Source organism: Monodon monoceros, unplaced genomic scaffold (genome assembly GCF_005190385.1).
Source record: "Monodon monoceros isolate NGI ecotype Baffin Bay Population unplaced genomic scaffold, NGI_Narwhal_1 Super_Scaffold_18, whole genome shotgun sequence".
Classification (NCBI taxonomy): domain Eukaryota; kingdom Metazoa; phylum Chordata; class Mammalia; order Artiodactyla; family Monodontidae; genus Monodon; species Monodon monoceros.
In genome coordinates, this window is record NW_021703774.1 from 128267586 (window position 1) to 128286105 (window position 18520).

Sequence of the window (18520 nt, forward strand, 5' to 3'; positions counted from 1 at the left end):
GCCTCCTTTGAAAAGCGTCTCTTCTAATGCCTGACAACACAGCAGCAATTAATATGAGACAGCTATTAATGGATCCTAGATATTAATAGGATACTAGACTTTGTGAAAAGTTGATCCTTTTTCTATTAGGGAACAAAATAGCTGACGAAAACACAAAACAAGATGCAGAAATTAAACTTTTTCATATATAATAAAACTCCATTTGCTCCTTGGTAACTACATTTATTTAGAATTTTTGGAAATACCTTATACATACAAACTTTCAACAGTTTTATCTTTCCTGGTTTACTTCCCTCTCATGCTAACTCTAATAAATGGTATCATTACTATACTTAAATGGCCCAAATGATGAGGCTAAAACAATATATGTGGCTATGAGAGAACTACTCCTTTCACAAATTCCCATCTTCATATCCTCTTAGCTTGGTAAGTTCTGATGCAAAAAAAAAAAATGTTTTTGGGAAGGCACTTATTTACTAGTCATGCAAGCAGAGACAGAACCAGTTATGAGAAGCAATAGTTCTATCAATTTACTGCAGCAAGGAGTATAAAGCACCACAATTCCTTTATCAAGAGACTTGTTGTAGCATGTCCTAAAAGGATAATGTGTAAAGAAACAAAACAATGATATGTTACTTCAAAATGTGTATTTAATGGCCATTCCATCAAAATCAAGCAGAATCACATTTCAAAAGTATATATATATAACATATGTATGTATTTTTTTTAAGGTGCATTTTCAAGTTTTATTTGGGCTTTATTTCTTCTTGGCTGCTTGAGGTGTTCTTGCAGATACAATTAACAGAGAACGTTCTGAGGCTGATAGGTTCTCATGCATTGAAAAATAATTTCTAACAACACTGCGTATCTCAGGATACATCAGACATTTCAAAAGCCATGTGTAAATTCAGAAAACTTAATACCAGTAATGAAAGACATTTTCAACATGAAATTTAGGCACTCTACACTTTGGAATAGCCATAAAATATTCCAACAAGAGTTAATGCACTTTGTGATTACATCTACTGAAAGATAGTTCTCAATTAAAATCTATACTTATTAAATAACATTTTAAATTGGAGCCCATTACATTTTGATAATTATTGTGAACCATTTGCAGCATTGTGTTTTAGTTAAATAATGCCACACTACTTCTATTACCCATTCTGGTACTTATCTTTTGTGGTGCATTTTTTCACAGAAGAGCCTACAACACATTCATTGATAAGCATCACCCCCCCACCCCTTTTCCTGCTAATACCTGAATAAGAAGGCCCCTAACCAACTTTAAAGGTATTCTTTTATTTTTTGCTGTAGTTGCTTTCTTAGCATGAACACTTCAGCAAACGGGAGGCTGCCTGGAGACCAGGAAACAATCTCCAGGGAGCCATCACTGATTCCTAGGCTCAGTCCACTTGTTCAGTCACTCTGTGGCTAAGTGCGCTGCTCCATCTACGTTCCTACACTGTGTGCTGCTCGACGGACAGGCACGGAGCCAAGCGGAGGGATACTCAAATTTGTCACTCCACTTTGCACAATGCCAAGGCCATCCAGACCTTGGCTGTCTTTAGTAAAAACTTGCTGACCTCTGTAGTGTGGTTCTGGGGCTTCCACCTCCTCGTCTGAAGCCTGAGGTGTGGGAATGATGCCTGCCTACTGAAATGCTGTTAACTCCAGATGAACTTCCCAGACTTGAGCATAACTTAGCATTGTTAGAATTCAGAACATGGATGCTAATTGTTCTTGCTGAGAAGAAGGTGCATTTTCTCAGTAGTATGCACTTACGTAGCTAAGAAAACAATTAGAAAGCCATTCAGAATTTTTAGATTACAGTCTGCAAATTGACTCATCATAATCACCGATGACTAACTTATGAAGATCTACCCAGAGAAATGAATTTGAGGCTTATTTGATGATAAGTCGTACAGAAAAGAGCACGGTAATTTCCCACAGGAGAATCTGGTATTTCATCATGGGCATCACTGCTAAGTTAATTACACTGCTAATGTTTTCTGGTGTATCTGAAGAGACAATTAGCATACGTAAATCATGAGTGAGATGACAAGTTGCTTAACATTTGTTTCTGTTCATCGGATGCGATCTGGTTGCTGCTTAGCCTCCATGAGTCGGGACGGGGAGAGAAGGACATAAGGAATGAGAGGTTGTTAACTTCCATTTCAGCAAATATAATCAGAACCACTTACTACTAGTTGATAAACATTGATGTTAAATGCAAAATGCATAAGACTCAGCTGTTAGAAATTAACCTCACCAAGAGGTGAGAGAATCTGGGAAACATTAGATTGTCAACTTGGGAAATTCACGTGAAACCTAGGCCATCTCTCCCAAGCAGAGAGGTTGAGATGGTAAGAATGAAGGTGGGTTTTAGTTGAGGCTGCTTTTCATCCTCAGAACTTTGTCTTCCTATGGATATTCTACAACCACATCTATCTTGTGATCAGGACCCAAGGCTCAGGACAGCACAGTTAAGACTACAGTTCCTCTCTGGTGTTTTAGAATGGCCACAGCTTCCTCATGTGTCACACCTTCCAGAGTCTCACCATTAACAGCTAAAATCTGATCACCTCGCTTCAATCGGCCGTCATCTGCAGCTGCTCCCTGCAAACAAGAAACATTCCAGTTTAATCTAGGATGATGCGATTAATATTAATATTATGGTGTGCACATTACAAGAAAAACTTTTAAAACTACCAATTAAAGTTATTTCTAGGTAATATTTTTAAATTAAGAAAACTAAGAAAAATGTAGGATATGTTATTTGAATAATGGTTGAATAGTAATCATAATTATGCATTGTTTACATAACATACTAGTAGAAATGTCCTGACGTTCACATTTCTTTTAATACCGGTAGGACCTTATTTCGATATTCAGTACTGAATGGAATTTGAATGTCATATCATGTCACATTCATGAATATGTAGCATACAAAGGCAGAACTGAATCTGGTATTAGTTTTATCCTCTAAATGGGTGAATTTTATGGTATGTGAACATATCTCAATAAAGCTGTTCTATATACATATATATATAAATATAAAAATACACAGAAGTGGAGCATTTCTAAAATTTTGTAATATATTCAATAGCTTCAACTTTACCTTTGATCCATCTAAATAGGTTTCTAAATGACTACTTTCATTACATATTCAGTCATGCATGGCTCTTCAGAATGGCACAAAGCAAGTGAAACTTGGGCTTTTCTTCCTTCTAAAGCTGAGTATCAAAAACGCCATGATATTACTAGAAATACTTTGGACGAGTAAGGAAATAAAAGACCTAGAAAATGATTCACAGGAAGCTTTCTCCATCTGTTGGAGTAATTGTGAGAACTCCTGGAAAAGTTAGTGCCAAAAGAGTCCTCTAAAGGATGTGGAACTACTGGGGAAATTAACCAAGGCCCGTGGGCACCTGGTCGCTGATGGCCTCCTGCAGAAGCCCAGCTAAGAGGCACTAACACTCCAGAGACCTGTGTCCTACAGCATGGAGGTCCTGAGGTGGTGGGTGAATTATCTAGAATTTCAAAGCCGTGAAAAGGATGGAATTCCTGTAAAAAGATGTAATAAAGAATATTCAAAACCAGGACTATACTGGGGGGAAAATACCAAGATTAAATAATTTGCAGCTTTATTCAAAATTTTCTCTGCTTTTAAGAAAGTGTGTTAACTGCACCGAAGACAGGATTAAACACGTAGTGCTAATGGATAAATCTAACTTGATTTTAATAAATTTTACATGCTGAGATTTAAGGGTTTCAGTTAACCTCAGATACCTGTGTAATTAGTTCTTTAAAGAGCACATTAAGCTCTTCAAGTTTTCATTTTCACTAATGCAAAAAAGGTCGATTTTTCGGCTTTCTAGGATGTGTACACTATTTCAGGTATTGCCGTGCTTACCTGATAATTACACTGACCTGAATCTCCTCTCCTACGTTATTAATGTGGCATCTGTAGACTAAACAAGGGAAGGAAGAAATAAATGGCTCACAGACAGACCTCCATCTAGCTTGGAAACGTGGCCTTACCCACTTGCTGTGTCCTAGTTTGGTCACTTCGCCTTCCCTACGCTGTTATATAGGCTCTATTATCTATCTTTCGCCCTGTTCCAAGGATTAAGTGTACGGCACGTGGTATTTACTCAATCATGGCGGTAGTATAATAAAATGAAACGAATGATGATCAAACTCATGTTTTCAGATTTCACAGGCTCCAAAAAACTGCTCCCTCAATTTTCAGGGCTGTCGAAGTCTTTAGGCCAATCACTTGTTGGCTTATGGTAAAATTCGGCTGCTGAAGGGACTAAGATCTAAAGTTGGCTTTGATTCTGAAGTTTCCAACCAAACACCTGAAAGAAAATGGAAGGCCCTGCCGGCCAGTTAATCAGACGGATTAAGCCTCGCAAATTCTACACACCCTAAGTGTCTGTGATGCTTCCTGCTTCTGGAGGGGAAGAAAAGACCTGGATGGGCCACAATAATTTCTTAGTTGAGCAAGAGAACTGTTAAAAGGTGCTTAGGACACCAAAAAGGTCACGTAATAAGCCACACCCTGTGTCCAGCCTGTGGACATCTGAGGTCCAGAAACCTGAATCAGAGATAAACATTTTAAAGATGTATGTTCAGTGTTTAAAATAAAAAAAGGAAAACATATAGCTGTAGTTCCTAGATCAAAACTCCTACGGGGGGAATCTTTAGCTTAGTGGGGGCTCACTTTGCAGCCATTCCACTGTCATTATCTCCATAGCTGGCTCTTTTAAATGCAAAGTATAACAATCCTCCCAAAGAATCATTATCACAGCTACTTATGGTGTTATCCTAGGAAAAGGAGGGTTTGTAGGTGGTTTATCCACCTTGGGAATTATCAGACTGGGGCAGCACTGTCATCCAGAACGTTTCTGATCTGCCTTTCCTTTCCCTGTTCATCCATCGTCAGGTCAACAGATGTGTGTATGGGAATAACATGCCCCCTTGACAGGCATCCTAGCAAGATGGAAACAGGTGTGTAAATCTGTAGCTGCTTGGGCTTCCCTGGTGGCGCAGTGGTTGAGAGTCCACCTGCCGATGCAGGGGACACGGGTTCGTGCCCCGGTCCGGGAAGATCCCACATACCATGGAGCAGCTGGGCCCGTGAGCCATGGCCGCCGAGCCTGCGCGTCCGGAGCCTGTGCTCCGTGACGGGAGAGGCCACAACAGTGGGAAGCCCGCGTACCGCAAAAAAAAAAAAAAATCTGTAGCTGCCTAATGTGTTCCAAAAGCAAACGCCAAACAACTTGAGGCTTATGTCAGGTCACGGTTACACCCAATTAACAGGTGATAACTTCTGCATAGGTAAAAGCAAACTTGTATATAGTGTATAGTACAGCCTTCTGGAAAGAGAAAGAATCTGTCTTATTTCTTCTGTGGAAGGCCTTTATTTCTTTAGGAAAATAAAGCACTAGGAGGCAATTGGATCAATTAATAAACAAATGATTGTGATAAAAGCAATGAAGAATAAAGTTGTAGTATCAAAACTAAATACTTTCAGAGATCTTAAAAGTTTATAACAAATTTAAATTCCAACTTTAATAATGAAATTAAAAACTTATCTAAGAGCTATCTAGTGGCAGCAGTAGAAACCTACACTATGACCTGTGTATTAAGTAGGATGAATTGGACTACTTAATTCTTGAAAGATACCGTTATCCACCCTTTTTTTTTTCTTTTTATAAATTTATTTATTTAATTTTTGGCTGCGTTGGGTCTTCATTGCTGTGCGTGGGCTTTCCTCTAGTTGCGGTGAGCAGGGGCTACTCTTCGTTGTGGTGCACAGGCTTCTCATTGCAGTGGCTTCTCTTGTTGTGGAGCATAGGCTCTAGGTGCACGGGCTTCAGTGGTTGTGGCATGCGGGCTTAGTTGCACTGCAGCATGTGGGATCTTCCCATACCAGGGCTCGAACCCATGTCCCCTGCATTGGCAGGCGGATTCTTAACCACTGCGCTGCCAGGGAAGTCCCCTGTTATCCAGTCTTAGTCTAACTCACTGGGTTAATCCTGCAAGTACTTGGCAGACTATTGGAAGAGAGAAACCACCTTCAGCTAAAGCATCCTGAGGTTGGGCAGCCATTAATGCTGCACTGATCCCAGGCTTGTACAAAGCTTTACGCCATGGCCCTCTGCAATATCTTAAAGTAGAAAGCTAAATCTTTGTTCTCGCAAGAACAATACTTCCAAGGCCAAAGAGCTCTTGCAAAGAGCATGCCATATTCCTTACACTGGTTGTTGAAAGAAGACACTCTTTAAAATCTGTTAGCATCTACTTTTGTAAAAGGGTCTAAAGAATATTACACTTCTTGTGACTCCACTTTTATAAAAGAACACTTCTTGCACTAGTGTGGTGTGGGAATTTCCTGTAAGATGAAAATGAAACAAGCATACATGCACACATTCAGGTATCACCCAAAGTAAAGCAAAGCAAAACACAAAAAAAATCTCACCTAAGTTTTATTTAAAAAAAAAAAAGTACAGTAAAAAGGAAAAAAATACCTTTGCAAATATAGTCTTGACATAAATTGGCAGGTCTCCATGGGGACTTCCATAACCCCCTACAATACTAAACCCCAATCCTTCAGAGCCTTTCTCCAAAGTAATAATCTTAGGTGGAGGTGTTCTGAAAACACAATGCACGCTGTTTAATTCAAGAATAGATATTGAGAGGGAATTTCATTTTAATGGAAGAACACAGATTTGAGAGAGACTTTCATACTGCGAAATGATGATGGTCAGTTTATCAAATCAAACTGTCAGAAAGCAATATAGAAACTTATTTTTGAATTTCCTATATCATGCCAATATTTTTGATGTTTTAGAGGTTTCTCTTTCATAAAACCCACTGTTTTTTAACTGAAAATAAAGTCATGATGCTGAAGTTGTCAAAGCACTCTTTTTTTTGCTTAGTTTTTAACTTTTTAACTTACTGTCTAAAGCTGAATGGAACTGTCTTTACATCTTTGAAGAACATGCATGGAGATGGAGAGGCAGGGTATCACCTGAGCTTGGTGTACACCGCAGCCCACAGGTGGACCTCTGAACAGAACAGGTGACGGCAGCCCTAGAGCTCAGTAATGGCTGCTGTTATTCTGCCTGAATATCCTCGCTGCACCTGATCCCCACTTCCACTGAGTGTGGGAACTCATTCTTCAAAACCCACCTCCAATCTCCAATGCGATGCTTTCCTGACTCCCTTGGAAGAATTCACCCCCACCTTCTCTGTGCTCCCTTTGTTCTTGGTCCAGATTTCCATACAGCACTTGTCATACTGTATCATGATTTCTTAACCATCTTTCTCCTCTACCAGATTATCAACTCCTTAAGCCTCCGCCCTCTGGGCATTCCCAGCACCAAGCGCTGTGCCTATCACACCCTCAGAATCACGACTACGTAAATGAGAACTGAAATCCAGGAGAGAAGAGAGAAACCAAGGTGAAGCAAAATGGATAAAGACAATTTGTTTCAAATGTATAATTTAGATTTTCAAAGCTTTGTCCAGTGTGGAAGTCATCTCTCTCAGAAACAACATGGGTAAAAATTAAATTACACGTGTGGGCTCAAGGAGTTAAAGCTAAGCTTAACTAACGCCAATTTCTTATTCCCATACGTGGTTGTCCAAACGGTAAAGACCTAAAGGAACTCTGGTACCTGGGCCCTGTCGTCTTATCAGCAGGAGGTTCATATGCGTATCGTGGCAGGGCCACTTGTTTTGCGGCAGCATGCACATCCGAGAGGCAGAGCCACCTGATATAAATGCAGCCATTCGTGTACTCAGAGAAATTTGCAAAACGGATATGAGCAACCTTTGAATATGCTGTTGTGTCTGACTAGAATATTCTTCCCTCTCCTCCTCCTCGATTTTGCCTGGCTTATTTTAAGCTTGATTTTCAGCTGCTTCCCACTGATACCAGTTGTTTGCTATGCACTTGCTGGTTGTTTACAGCAGGCATCCATAGTAATTGCTGAATGTCTATACCATATATATTATTACCTCTTTTAAATGCCACTCCTGGTTTTTCCAATTATTTAAAAACTCAGGTTAAGCATTAGTGACTCCAAGTACCCTCCCTAGCTGAGTTATGCCTCTCTTCCATGGCTTCACAGGACTTTGTGCTTACTTCTCTCTCTCACTGAACTAAGCTCTCCAACACTTATTAACTCTTTTATAAACATGGATTTATGGGTCTGTTTTTCCAATCCTCTGGCAGTTCTATGAGGACTGGGGCAATGCCTTCACCTACGTTTCTAAGTTTGAGTCCTCAGGACCCAGCACATGTAGTGTCTAGCCTTAGGAAGGCACTCAATAAATACCTGCTGAAATAATGAAGTATTATCCCCTGTGGCTGAATGGTAATGACGTCATGAATAAGGCTCTACGTCTCATCACTCTGTGGCCTTATAAGCACTCTCAGTAATAGGCCACTGGCTAGACAGGAACTTGATTCATGTCTCCTCTTTCAAACACAGCCAGCCCTATTTCCGAGGATATTGAAATGGGAACCTAGATGTCCAAGGGCATTGTTTTAGAGCTAGCCCCTGGGGGCCACCAAATCATTAGAGACCTTCGTAATTGTACCTATTCACAATTAGAGTCTGTTTTCTCCGGGAGAGGGAGGAATGCAGCTTCACTCCTCCACTGGCAGCATTAGATGGAGTTTACCTCCATTTATCTCACACTTCCAGTTAGTTTTAATTTACTTTCACTTAGAAGACTAGTAAAAAAAAAAAACACAAAAACTCCAATGTTAACAGTGGTCAGATTATAAGTGATTTTTAAATTCTTTTATCCTAGTAGTTCCCAACCTGCCAGGAGCTGTGGAATCATAGCAAAGGACCCAAGATCACAGGGCATCTCAGTAGTTCCATGGACATGTTAAAGGATGCTAAGTGTATATACTATTCTTCATATAAGGGTCCTGATTTCTTTTTTTTTTTAAATAAATGGCCATTCTAGCCTGAAAATGTTATACTTTCATGTATTTGTCACATTTTAATAGCAAGTGTTCATTACTTTCATAATGAGAAAAAAGTAAAATGAGCCTAGTTTAATATTCTTTCCTCAAGAAAGACAAACTCAAAGCTGTCATTTAAGTTAATGAACAATCAGGAAAAACTTGGGAATGGCTGTGACCATCAGATTCTTCCAATAAAGGGTTCGGATCAGCCAACAAACATTTATTGAGCACCAGCTAGTGACCAGGCACTGGTAGAGTTGAGACGAATAACTTTGGGCAGCATTTCTCAAAGTGTGGGTCCTCGGCTTATCTGCAGCAACACTGTCCTGGAGAACTCACCCTAGACCACCTACTCAGAATCTCTGAGATGGGCCAGAGGAATTAGCATATTTAAATATGCTGTTTGAGTTATTCTTATGGACATTCTCGTTTGAGAAACACTACTTTAATGAGCAACTTTAACTGCAGTGACAGGTTTTAGTAAAAAATGCCAGCAAGTATGACGAGAAGATTTAACCTCAGAACAAGATTTTAGCTTAGAAAACTGAGGAAACCTGGTTCCTTGTGTAATGAAGGGCGCATCTGGGCTATAAATCTGAGGATTCTGAGGGGAGAGGGCACAGGCACCAGTTCCAGTGGCCAGGTGCGGTGTGTGCAGGCCCTGTGGTAAGAGTCTGTGAAGAACTCACGTGGTGGAGCAAAGCCTTGTGAGAAGTAGGGCAACCCTGTTGCTTTCTTGGAGATTCTCTAGGAGTCAGAAAGGGTAACGTGTACTTTCCCATTCCTCTCCTTTAGGGAGCACACTCTACAATCTGGAAAAGGTCTCACTGAGCTTTGCCCACACACATAAGAGGCACTCTGCATCTAGAATACTCACTCTGTGTCCTCCAGATGGTGCTTGGCAGCGGGTGAACCAAGGGGGTAGCCCGTAGACATGTTCTCAAGCTGAGTTGCTATGCCACTTATATTGGTATCTGCCACAACCTGGGTGGGGGAGCGGGGGGGAGTCAGAACAAGACAATCCATTATAAGTCAGGGAAGAATTAGAGAAACCATACTCTATCCAATGGTCAGTTCTCAGTCTTATTTAATATATCTACAGAATTTGACACAATGGATTATTCTTTCTCAAACGATTTTCTTCATTTGGCTTCTATGACACTACACTTTACTAGTTTCCTTTCCACCTTCTGGCCATTTTTTTCATAGCTCCCCAAACTCTATCAGAGTGCCACAGGGCTCACTCCTGGAGCTTCTTATCTTTCCATCTCAACATCCCCTTAGTTATCTCACCTCATACTCCTTTATGAATTTAAATATCATCTATGTAATGATAATTCCCGAATCTGTCTCTCCAGCACCACCTCTTACTTAACTCCAGACCTACACACCCAATCACCAATTTGACATCCCTAATGGGATGCCCAGCAGGTATCTCAAATCTAACCTGTCCAGCACTGAGCCACTCCGCCACCCCTCCTCTGCTCCCTGGCCTTCCTCATCTCAGGTAATGCAACTTCATTCTTCCAGTCTCAGCAAACACCTTGGTGTCATCCTTGAGGACTCTTCCTTTCACAACCCACTTTCAATCCTCAAAAAATTCAACTGGTCTTTCTATAAAATCATCTCTTTTTCTCTCTCTCTCTTTTTTTTTTTCTATTCTTTGGCCGTGCCACGTGGCATGTAGGATCTTAGTTCCCCAACCAGGGATCAAAACCATGCCCCCAGCAGTGGAAGCCAGGTGTCTTAACCACTGGACCTCCAGGGAAGTCTCTATAAAATCATCTCTTGCTTGGAGTTTTACAAAAGCCTCCTTACTCATCTCCCTGCTTCAGCCCCTCCCCCACTCAGTCTATAGCAGCTAGAATGTTCCTGTTAAAATACAGAAGATTATTTCAGTTATCTGCTTAAAACCATCCAAGGGAAATCTGGAGCCCCCTGGATCACATGCTGAAGTTCTTAGATGGTCTATAAGGTCATCTGTAGGTGATCTGTCCAGTTATGTCTCCACTTTCGTCTCCAAACATTCTCCCCTGTGTTCACCCTGCTCCAGCCATGCTGGCCCCTGGCTGTTCCTCTAACATGCCAGAGACATCTCCACCTTGGCGCTTTGTGAGTGCTGTGCATTCTGCCTGGAATGTTCTGCCCGCAGCTCCTTCACTTCCCTCAGGTCTTTACTCTGAAGTCACTGTCCTTGGCCACCCTAACCAAAAGTCCCACACCAACACCCCAGCCCAACATTTTATATTGCTTACAAAGAAACAACAGGCCCCTAGCACAAAAACAGATGCATAGATCACTGGAACAGAATAAAGAAACCAGAAATAAACCCACACACTTATGGTCAATTAATCTATGACAAAGGAGGCAAAAATATGCAATGGGGAAGAGTCAGTGTCTTCAATAAGTGATGCTGTGAAAACTGGACAAGAACATGTAAAAGAATGAAAGTAGAACATTTTTTTCACACCCCACATACAAAAATAAACTCAGAATGAATTAAAGACCTAAATGCAAGACTGGAAACCATAAAACTCCTAGAGGAAAACATAAGCAGTAAACTCACTGACATAAGTCTTAGCAATATTTTTTTGAATCTGTCTCCTCAGGCAAGGGAAACAAAAAGCAAAAATAAACAAATGGGAAGTAATTAAAAAGTTTTTGCACAGTGAAGGAAACCATCAACAAAATAAAAAAAAACAACCTACTGAATGAGATATCACCTCACACCTGTCAGGCTGGCTATTGTTAAAAAGACCACAAATAATAAACTGGTAAGGATGTGGAGAAAAGGGAACCCTAGTACACTGCTGGCTGGAATGCAAATTGGTGCAGCTGTAATGGAAAACAGTACAGAACAACACAAGTGTCCATCAACAGATGAATGGATAAAGAAGGTGTGGTGGCTATATACAGTGGAATATTACTCAGCCATAAAAAGAAATTTGCCATTTGCAAGAACATGGATGGAACTGGAGGGAATTATGCTGAGTGGAGTAAGCAGACAGAGAAAAAACAAATACTGTATGTTTTCACTTACATGCGGAATCTAAAAAATAAAGTAAATGAATGGATATAACAAAACAGAAACAGACTCAAAGATACAGAGAACAAACTAGTGGTTATCAGTGGGGAGAGGGAAGTGGGAAGGGGCAAGATAGGGGAAGGGGATTAAGAAGCACACTCTACTGGGTACAAAATAAATAAAATACAAGGATGTAATGTACAGCACAGGGAATATAGCTAATATTATATAATAACTTTAAATGGAGTATAATCCATAAAATATTGAAGTACTATGTTGTACACCTGAAACTAATATAACATTGTAAATCAACTATACTTTAATTAAAAGATTAATTAAGAAAAAAAAGAAAAGAAACAGGCCCAAAATAGTCATGTATGCTAAGCCCTACTAGGAATTAACACCTAACCTAACTGCAGTTTCAGCCCCTCCTTGGAGTGGAATTTTAAAACAATCAGTCTGGAATTTCCTCATCAACACCAGTGAGGGGATCTGCTTGATAAGACCCCCTGCCTTCCCAGGAAGAGAAGGTGACCTTGCCTGAAATAATCCACTTTTTAACTTCCTTGTCCCACCCTCCGTCTCCCTATAAAAGCCTTCTATATTGTATAGATCCTTGGAGTTCCATTCTACTCGTTAAATGGGATGCTGCCCAATTCATGAATCATTGGATAAAGCCAAATAGATCTTCAAACTCACTCAGCTGCATTTTGTTTAACAACATCTTCCTTCTCCGCTTTATATTTCCTTCTTACTACCATTACTATCTAATTAATTATATATCTTGACTTATTTATTGTCTTACCACTTCATATTAGAATGTGAGGGCATGAAGTTTGTCTGTTTTATACAATACTGTATGCCCCTTATGTAGAACATGTCTAGCATATAGTAGGTGTTCAATTAATATTTGGTGAATGAAAGAAAGACTATCTCTTACTTCCTATGATTTGCCTTTTAGAGGGTCCCAAACAAAAGTATAGAACAACCAACATTTAAACATTCGCTTATATTTCTATTCTGCAAAAACATTCCAAAGAATTAAGCAGAAATATGGTATAGCTCTGACAGAATGAAGATCTGAAGTTCAGTTTTTGCCACTTAAATGATACTGTGGCTTGAGTTTCAGTTTCTTCATCTGTTAAAGAGGAATCATAAATAGCTTGCCTTGTCTGCTTATCCTGGAGTTGTCTTCCACCTCCACTAGTTATCAGAGATTCTTTCTCAAGAACTCCTGGTCTTCCCCTGCTTCTGATTAACAGTTCTTCCAGATAAGAGCACTCAAGTACAGAGTGAAGGGACTTAGCTTGACAACAATGCAAGACCTTGATTTGATTGCAGTTTCAGAATAAGCCAACAGAGGGCATGACTACCTAAATAGTTAAGCTTAGTTGCATCTATTAATAGAGTATTTAGACAAGGAAAGCCACAGGCTGGCCCTGGCCCCAGCCCCGGCTGGATCAGAACACATTTTGGGTGAAGCATCCTATTCTGGGGGAAAACATTTCTATCTATAAGTTTTAGGATCTTCTGGAAATACTATAATATAAAGAATGAACAAATTGGGGGAATATTTAGGATAAACAACAAAAAAGAAAATGATAGACCCTCCTCTGCACTTACCACCAGTTTCTGTTTTTTTTTCCTCTCCTCCCCAGCAAATGTAGTGGAGGAGTTGTCTTTGCATGTGACCTATGTAATCCTACCTACTCTCAGCCTACATCATTTTCAAAACCCCACTCCATTCCAGTTTCCATCCCTGTTGCCAGACCCAGACTCCCATGACCCACTCTCCGGCTTTTCTGCTGCAGCTTCCATCTCTGCTATTCTACTCACCCCTCGTGGCTCAGTCCTGGCCCACTTCCCACTTGCACACTCAGGGTCTAGGTCACAGCATACACATCCCCACAGCTTTAAATTCCAACAACGTGCAAACAATTCCCAGCTTAGTCTGTTATATCCAATTGCCAGCTCAACATCCGCATTTTAATATCTCAAAGCCTAATTTAACACAACCGAATGCAAATTCCCGATCCAACAACCAAATCCCTTCTACTCATTTTCCCTCTAGGTTTCCTCTTCTTAATAGATGGCACCTCCAGCCGCCTAATTAGAAACCCACTAGGTATTATATTGAAAATACCCGATTGTTGGCTGGTGACTGCCCAGCTGGAAAGGTACTAGAATGCTAACCTAACTGAGGCTTATTCTGAATAATCTACCACCAAATCCTCTGGACTCTACCTCCAATATACTTCTCAAGTTCGTTTCCTTTTCATCTCTCTGGTGACCATCCTAATTCAATCAATCATGATCAAGCTGTCTTTTACCTGGAGTCCCCACTCACCCTCTTCTAATCTCTCTTCCACACAACAGCCAGTTATCTTTTTAAATATAAAATGGATAATGGCCCTCCCCTGCTTAAAATCTTTCAGTGGTCTTTCTTTGTACCTGGAATAAAATTAAGACTCCCTAACTATACACACAAATGTCCTTCCTAGCCTACCCCTCTAATCCCATCTATGTCTTCCACTCCACCCCACATTCCACAGTTCTTTCTGCATGGAGTCCCGCCCCCTCCCCTCCACCAAACCAGTTGGTCACTTCCATTATACAAGCCTTCTTTGACTACCCATGTTCAAATTAATTTCCCGTTTTCCTTTCCGTAGCACCCTAAGTATTCCTTACAAATCGTCATGACACGTATTTGTGTGACTGTTAGCTGTCTTTCCCACCCAATCACAGGATTCATGAGGATAAGGACAGCTTCTCAATGTGAAGGTGCCTGGCACACAACTGCTTAATAAGCATTTGTGGAATGAATAAATGAATGAAGCTAAAACCTTCCTAAGGAATAGGGCGTACAGGGTTCAATATTCTGAATTTCCATGGAACAGAGTGAGATTGATAGAGGTTACAAGGAGATTGGTTCTGGGTCTTTTTAAGAAGAAAAAATCTAATAACTAAGGCAGTTACAGAATGGAATGGCTCAACTTGTTAGGACATGAGCCCCCCACAAAGCAAGGACTCAGAGACTCAAAACTCTACCGATTTGGGATATGGTGAGGGGGGATTCCTATACTTGATGGGAATCTGGACATGTACTCTCAGCTGTCCATGAACCAGACCATCTGTTATGGGGCTGAAGAAGAAAGTCAGTAAAATATTACTTTTTCTAAGATACCTTCAAAAGCCAAGACTTGATGGCAACCTGCTCCTTTCTTTACTGGCTCATTTATTCAACATATAACAGCACCATGATACTGAATATAAACTGAGCACTTCCTCTATGCTAAGCACTCTTCTGAGTCCCTACAGATGTAGGTACCATAATTATTCCCATACTACAGACAGAGGAACCTGGAGCAGAGAGGTTAAGTAACTTTCTCAAGTTCAGCTAAGGAGTGAAGGCTGGATTCAAACCCATGCCATTTTACTCTAGAATCCTGTGCTCTTTTTCTTTCTTCTTTTTTTGGAACCCTGTGCTCTTAATTGAATTCAGTGTGAGGCAAATCGCCTAGTGAGAGGGTACAGACCTGGTCTTGGACCCTCACACCTAGAGATCTGCTTCACCCTGCATATAATGAAGTACAGTCTAGACATGGAGCTGGGAAGAAAGAGGGGCAGAGAGTCAAACAAGCAGCTCAAGTAGAGGTGATCTTCATGGCTGTGCTTGGCAACAGGTGGGAAAAACTCATCCCTCCCCCCAGTACTACAAGGAGAGGGGTTGGGAGGTAGGAGATATACACTCCATGGATGTTCTAGGAAAAAAACTTTTGAACTTTAATAAACTTTCAGGAGTCCATATAAACTGTAAAACCAAAGCCATAGTTCTATTGGGGTAAAAATTAAATTTATCTAGCTAGAAAATGTAAAAACACTAATATAGCACCACCTTACAGAAAAACTCATATCCCTCTAAAATCTGAAGGCCTCTTGCTCACTCCCAACCCTGAAATAAGATGGGCCTCACAATAACGGACAATATTAAAACCTAGGATCCTTGAGCTCCTGCCCATTTTGTAGGAGTGGAATACAAAGGGCTGGATAGGAAATGTGAAGCATTTTCACGGATAGTTTGGTCTTTTGCAGGGAAGCAAGGAGACAAACCCATCACCCCCAGGATAACTACAGCCCGAAGGCATTTGCATCAACCTTCTTTTTAAAAAAATTATTTCAATATCCCCAATTGTTTAATTTCTAGATGTAGTTTGGTTTGAGGTAGTTCTTTTTACAAATTTCTATAAATTTGTTTTTTATTTTTTTAATTTTATTTATTTTTTTATACAGCAGTCTTTTATTAGTCATCCATTTTATACACATCAGTGTATACATGTCAATCCCAATGGCCCAATTCAACCCACCACCGTCCCCACTCCCCTCGCACTTCCCCCCCTTGGTGTCCATACGTTTGTTCTCTACATCTGTGTCTAAATTTCTGCCCTGTAAACTGGTTCATCTGTACCATTTTTCTAGGTTCCACATATATGTGTTAAGATACTATATTTGTTTTGCTCTTTCTGACTTACTTCATTCTGTATGACAGTCTCTACATCCATCCATGTCTCAACAAATGACCCAATTTCGTTCCTTTTTATGGCTGAGTAATATTCCATTGTATATATGTACCACATCTTCTTTATCCATTCATCTGTCGATGGGCATTTAGGTTGCTTCCATGACCTGGCTATTGTAACTAGTGCTGTAATGAACATTGGGGTGCATGTGTCTTCTATTTTGGGGGGGTACGCGGGCCTCTCACTGTTGTGGCCTCTCCTGTTGCAGAGCACAGGCTCCGGACGCACAGGCTCAGCAGCCATGGCTCACGGGCCCAGCCGCTCCGCGGCACGTGGGATCTTCCCGGACTGGGGCACAAACCTGTGTCCCCTGCGTTGGCAGGCGGACTCTCAACCACTGAGCCACCAGGGAAGCCTGCATGTGTCTTTTTGAATTATGGTTTCCTCTGGGTATATGTGCAGTAGTGGGATGGCTGGGTCATATGGTAGTTCTATTTTCAGTATTTTAAGGAACCTCCACACTGTTCTCCATAGTGGCTGTATCAATTTACATTCCCACCAACAGTGCAAGAGGGTTCCCTTTTCTCCACGCCCTTTCCAGCATTAGTTGTTTGTAGATTTTCTGATGATGCCCATTCTAACTGGTGTGAGGTGATAGCTCATTGTAGCTTTGATTTGCATTTCTCTAATAATTAGTGATGTTGAGCAGCTTTTCATGTGCCTCTTGGCCATCTGTATGTCTTCTTTGGAGAAATGTCTATTTAGGTCTTCTGCCCATTTTTGGATTGGGTTGTTTGTTTTTTTAATATTGAGCTGCATGAGCTGTTTATATATTTGGGAGATTAATCCTTCGTCCATTGATTCATTTGCAAATATTTTCTCCCATTCTGAGGGTTGTCTTTTCATCTTGTTTATGGTTTCCTTTGCTGTGCAAAAGCTCTGAAGTTTCATTAGGTCCCATTTGTTTATTTTTGTTTTTATTTCCATTACTCTAGGAGGTGGATCAAAAAAGATCTTGCTGTGATTTATGTCAAAGAGTGTTCTTCCTATGTTTTCCTCTAAGAGTTTAATAGTGTCTGGCCTTACATTTTGGTTTTTAATCCGTTTTGAGTTTATTTTTGTGTATGGTGTCAGAGAGTGTTCTAATTTCATTCTTTTACATGTAGCTGTACAGTTTCCCCAGCACCACTTATTGAAGAGACTGTCTTTTCTCCACTGTATACCCTTGCCTCCTTTGTCAAAGATGAGTTGACCATAGGTGCATAGGTTTATCTCTGGGCTTTCTATCTTGTTCCATTGATCTATGTTTCTGTTTTTGTGCCAGTACCATAATGTCTTGATTACTGTAGCTTTGTAGTATAGTCTGAAGTCAGGGAGTCTGACTCCTCCAGCTCCGTTTTTCTCCCTCAAGACTGCTTTGGCTATTCGGGGTCTGTTGTAGCTCCATACAAATTTTAAGATTTTTTTGTTCTAGTTCTGTAAAAAATGCCATTGGTAATTTCACAGGGATTGCACTGAATCTGTAGATTGCTTTGGGTAGTATAGTCATTTTCACAATATTGATTCTTCCAATCCAAGAACATGGTATATCTCTCCATCTGTTGGTATCATCTTTAATTTCTTTCATTAGTGTCTTATAGTTTTCTGCATACAGCTCTTTTGTCTCCCTAGGTAGGTTTATTCCTAGGTATTTTATTCTTTTTGTTGCAGTGGTAAATGGGAGTGTTTCCTTAATTTCTCTTTCAGATTTTTCATCATTAGTGTATAGGAATGCAAGAGATTTCTGTGCATTAATTTTGTATCCTGCAACTTTACCAAATTCATTGATTAGCTCCACTAGTTTTCTGGTAGCATCTTTAGGATTCTCTACGTATAGTATGTCATCTGCAAACAGTGAGAGTTTTATTTCTTTTTTTCCAATGTGTATTCCTTTTATTTCTTTTTCTTCTCTGATTGCCATGGCTAGAACTTCCAAAACTA

General features: G+C 40.3%; 1 protein-coding gene across 5 annotated transcripts in view; it reads right to left on the reverse strand.

Annotated features, from left to right (window-relative positions):
* Positions 1–211: 211 nt before the first annotated feature.
* PATJ (PATJ crumbs cell polarity complex component) overlaps positions 212–18520 on the reverse strand; it is a 353415-nt gene continuing 335106 nt past the window's right edge. For 4 of the 5 annotated variants that reach the window (XM_029230615.1, XM_029230612.1, XM_029230614.1 and 1 more), the window contains 3 exons: positions 9876–9982; positions 6540–6663; positions 212–2619 (listed from right to left, as the gene is read on the reverse strand). In XM_029230615.1, the coding sequence (XP_029086448.1) occupies positions 2473–2619; positions 6540–6663; positions 9876–9982 (378 nt within the window). In that variant the 3' untranslated portion in view covers positions 212–2472. The remainder of the gene's footprint in view (positions 2620–6539; positions 6664–9875; positions 9983–18520) is intronic. The other variant, XM_029230616.1, reaches the window with a different exon arrangement.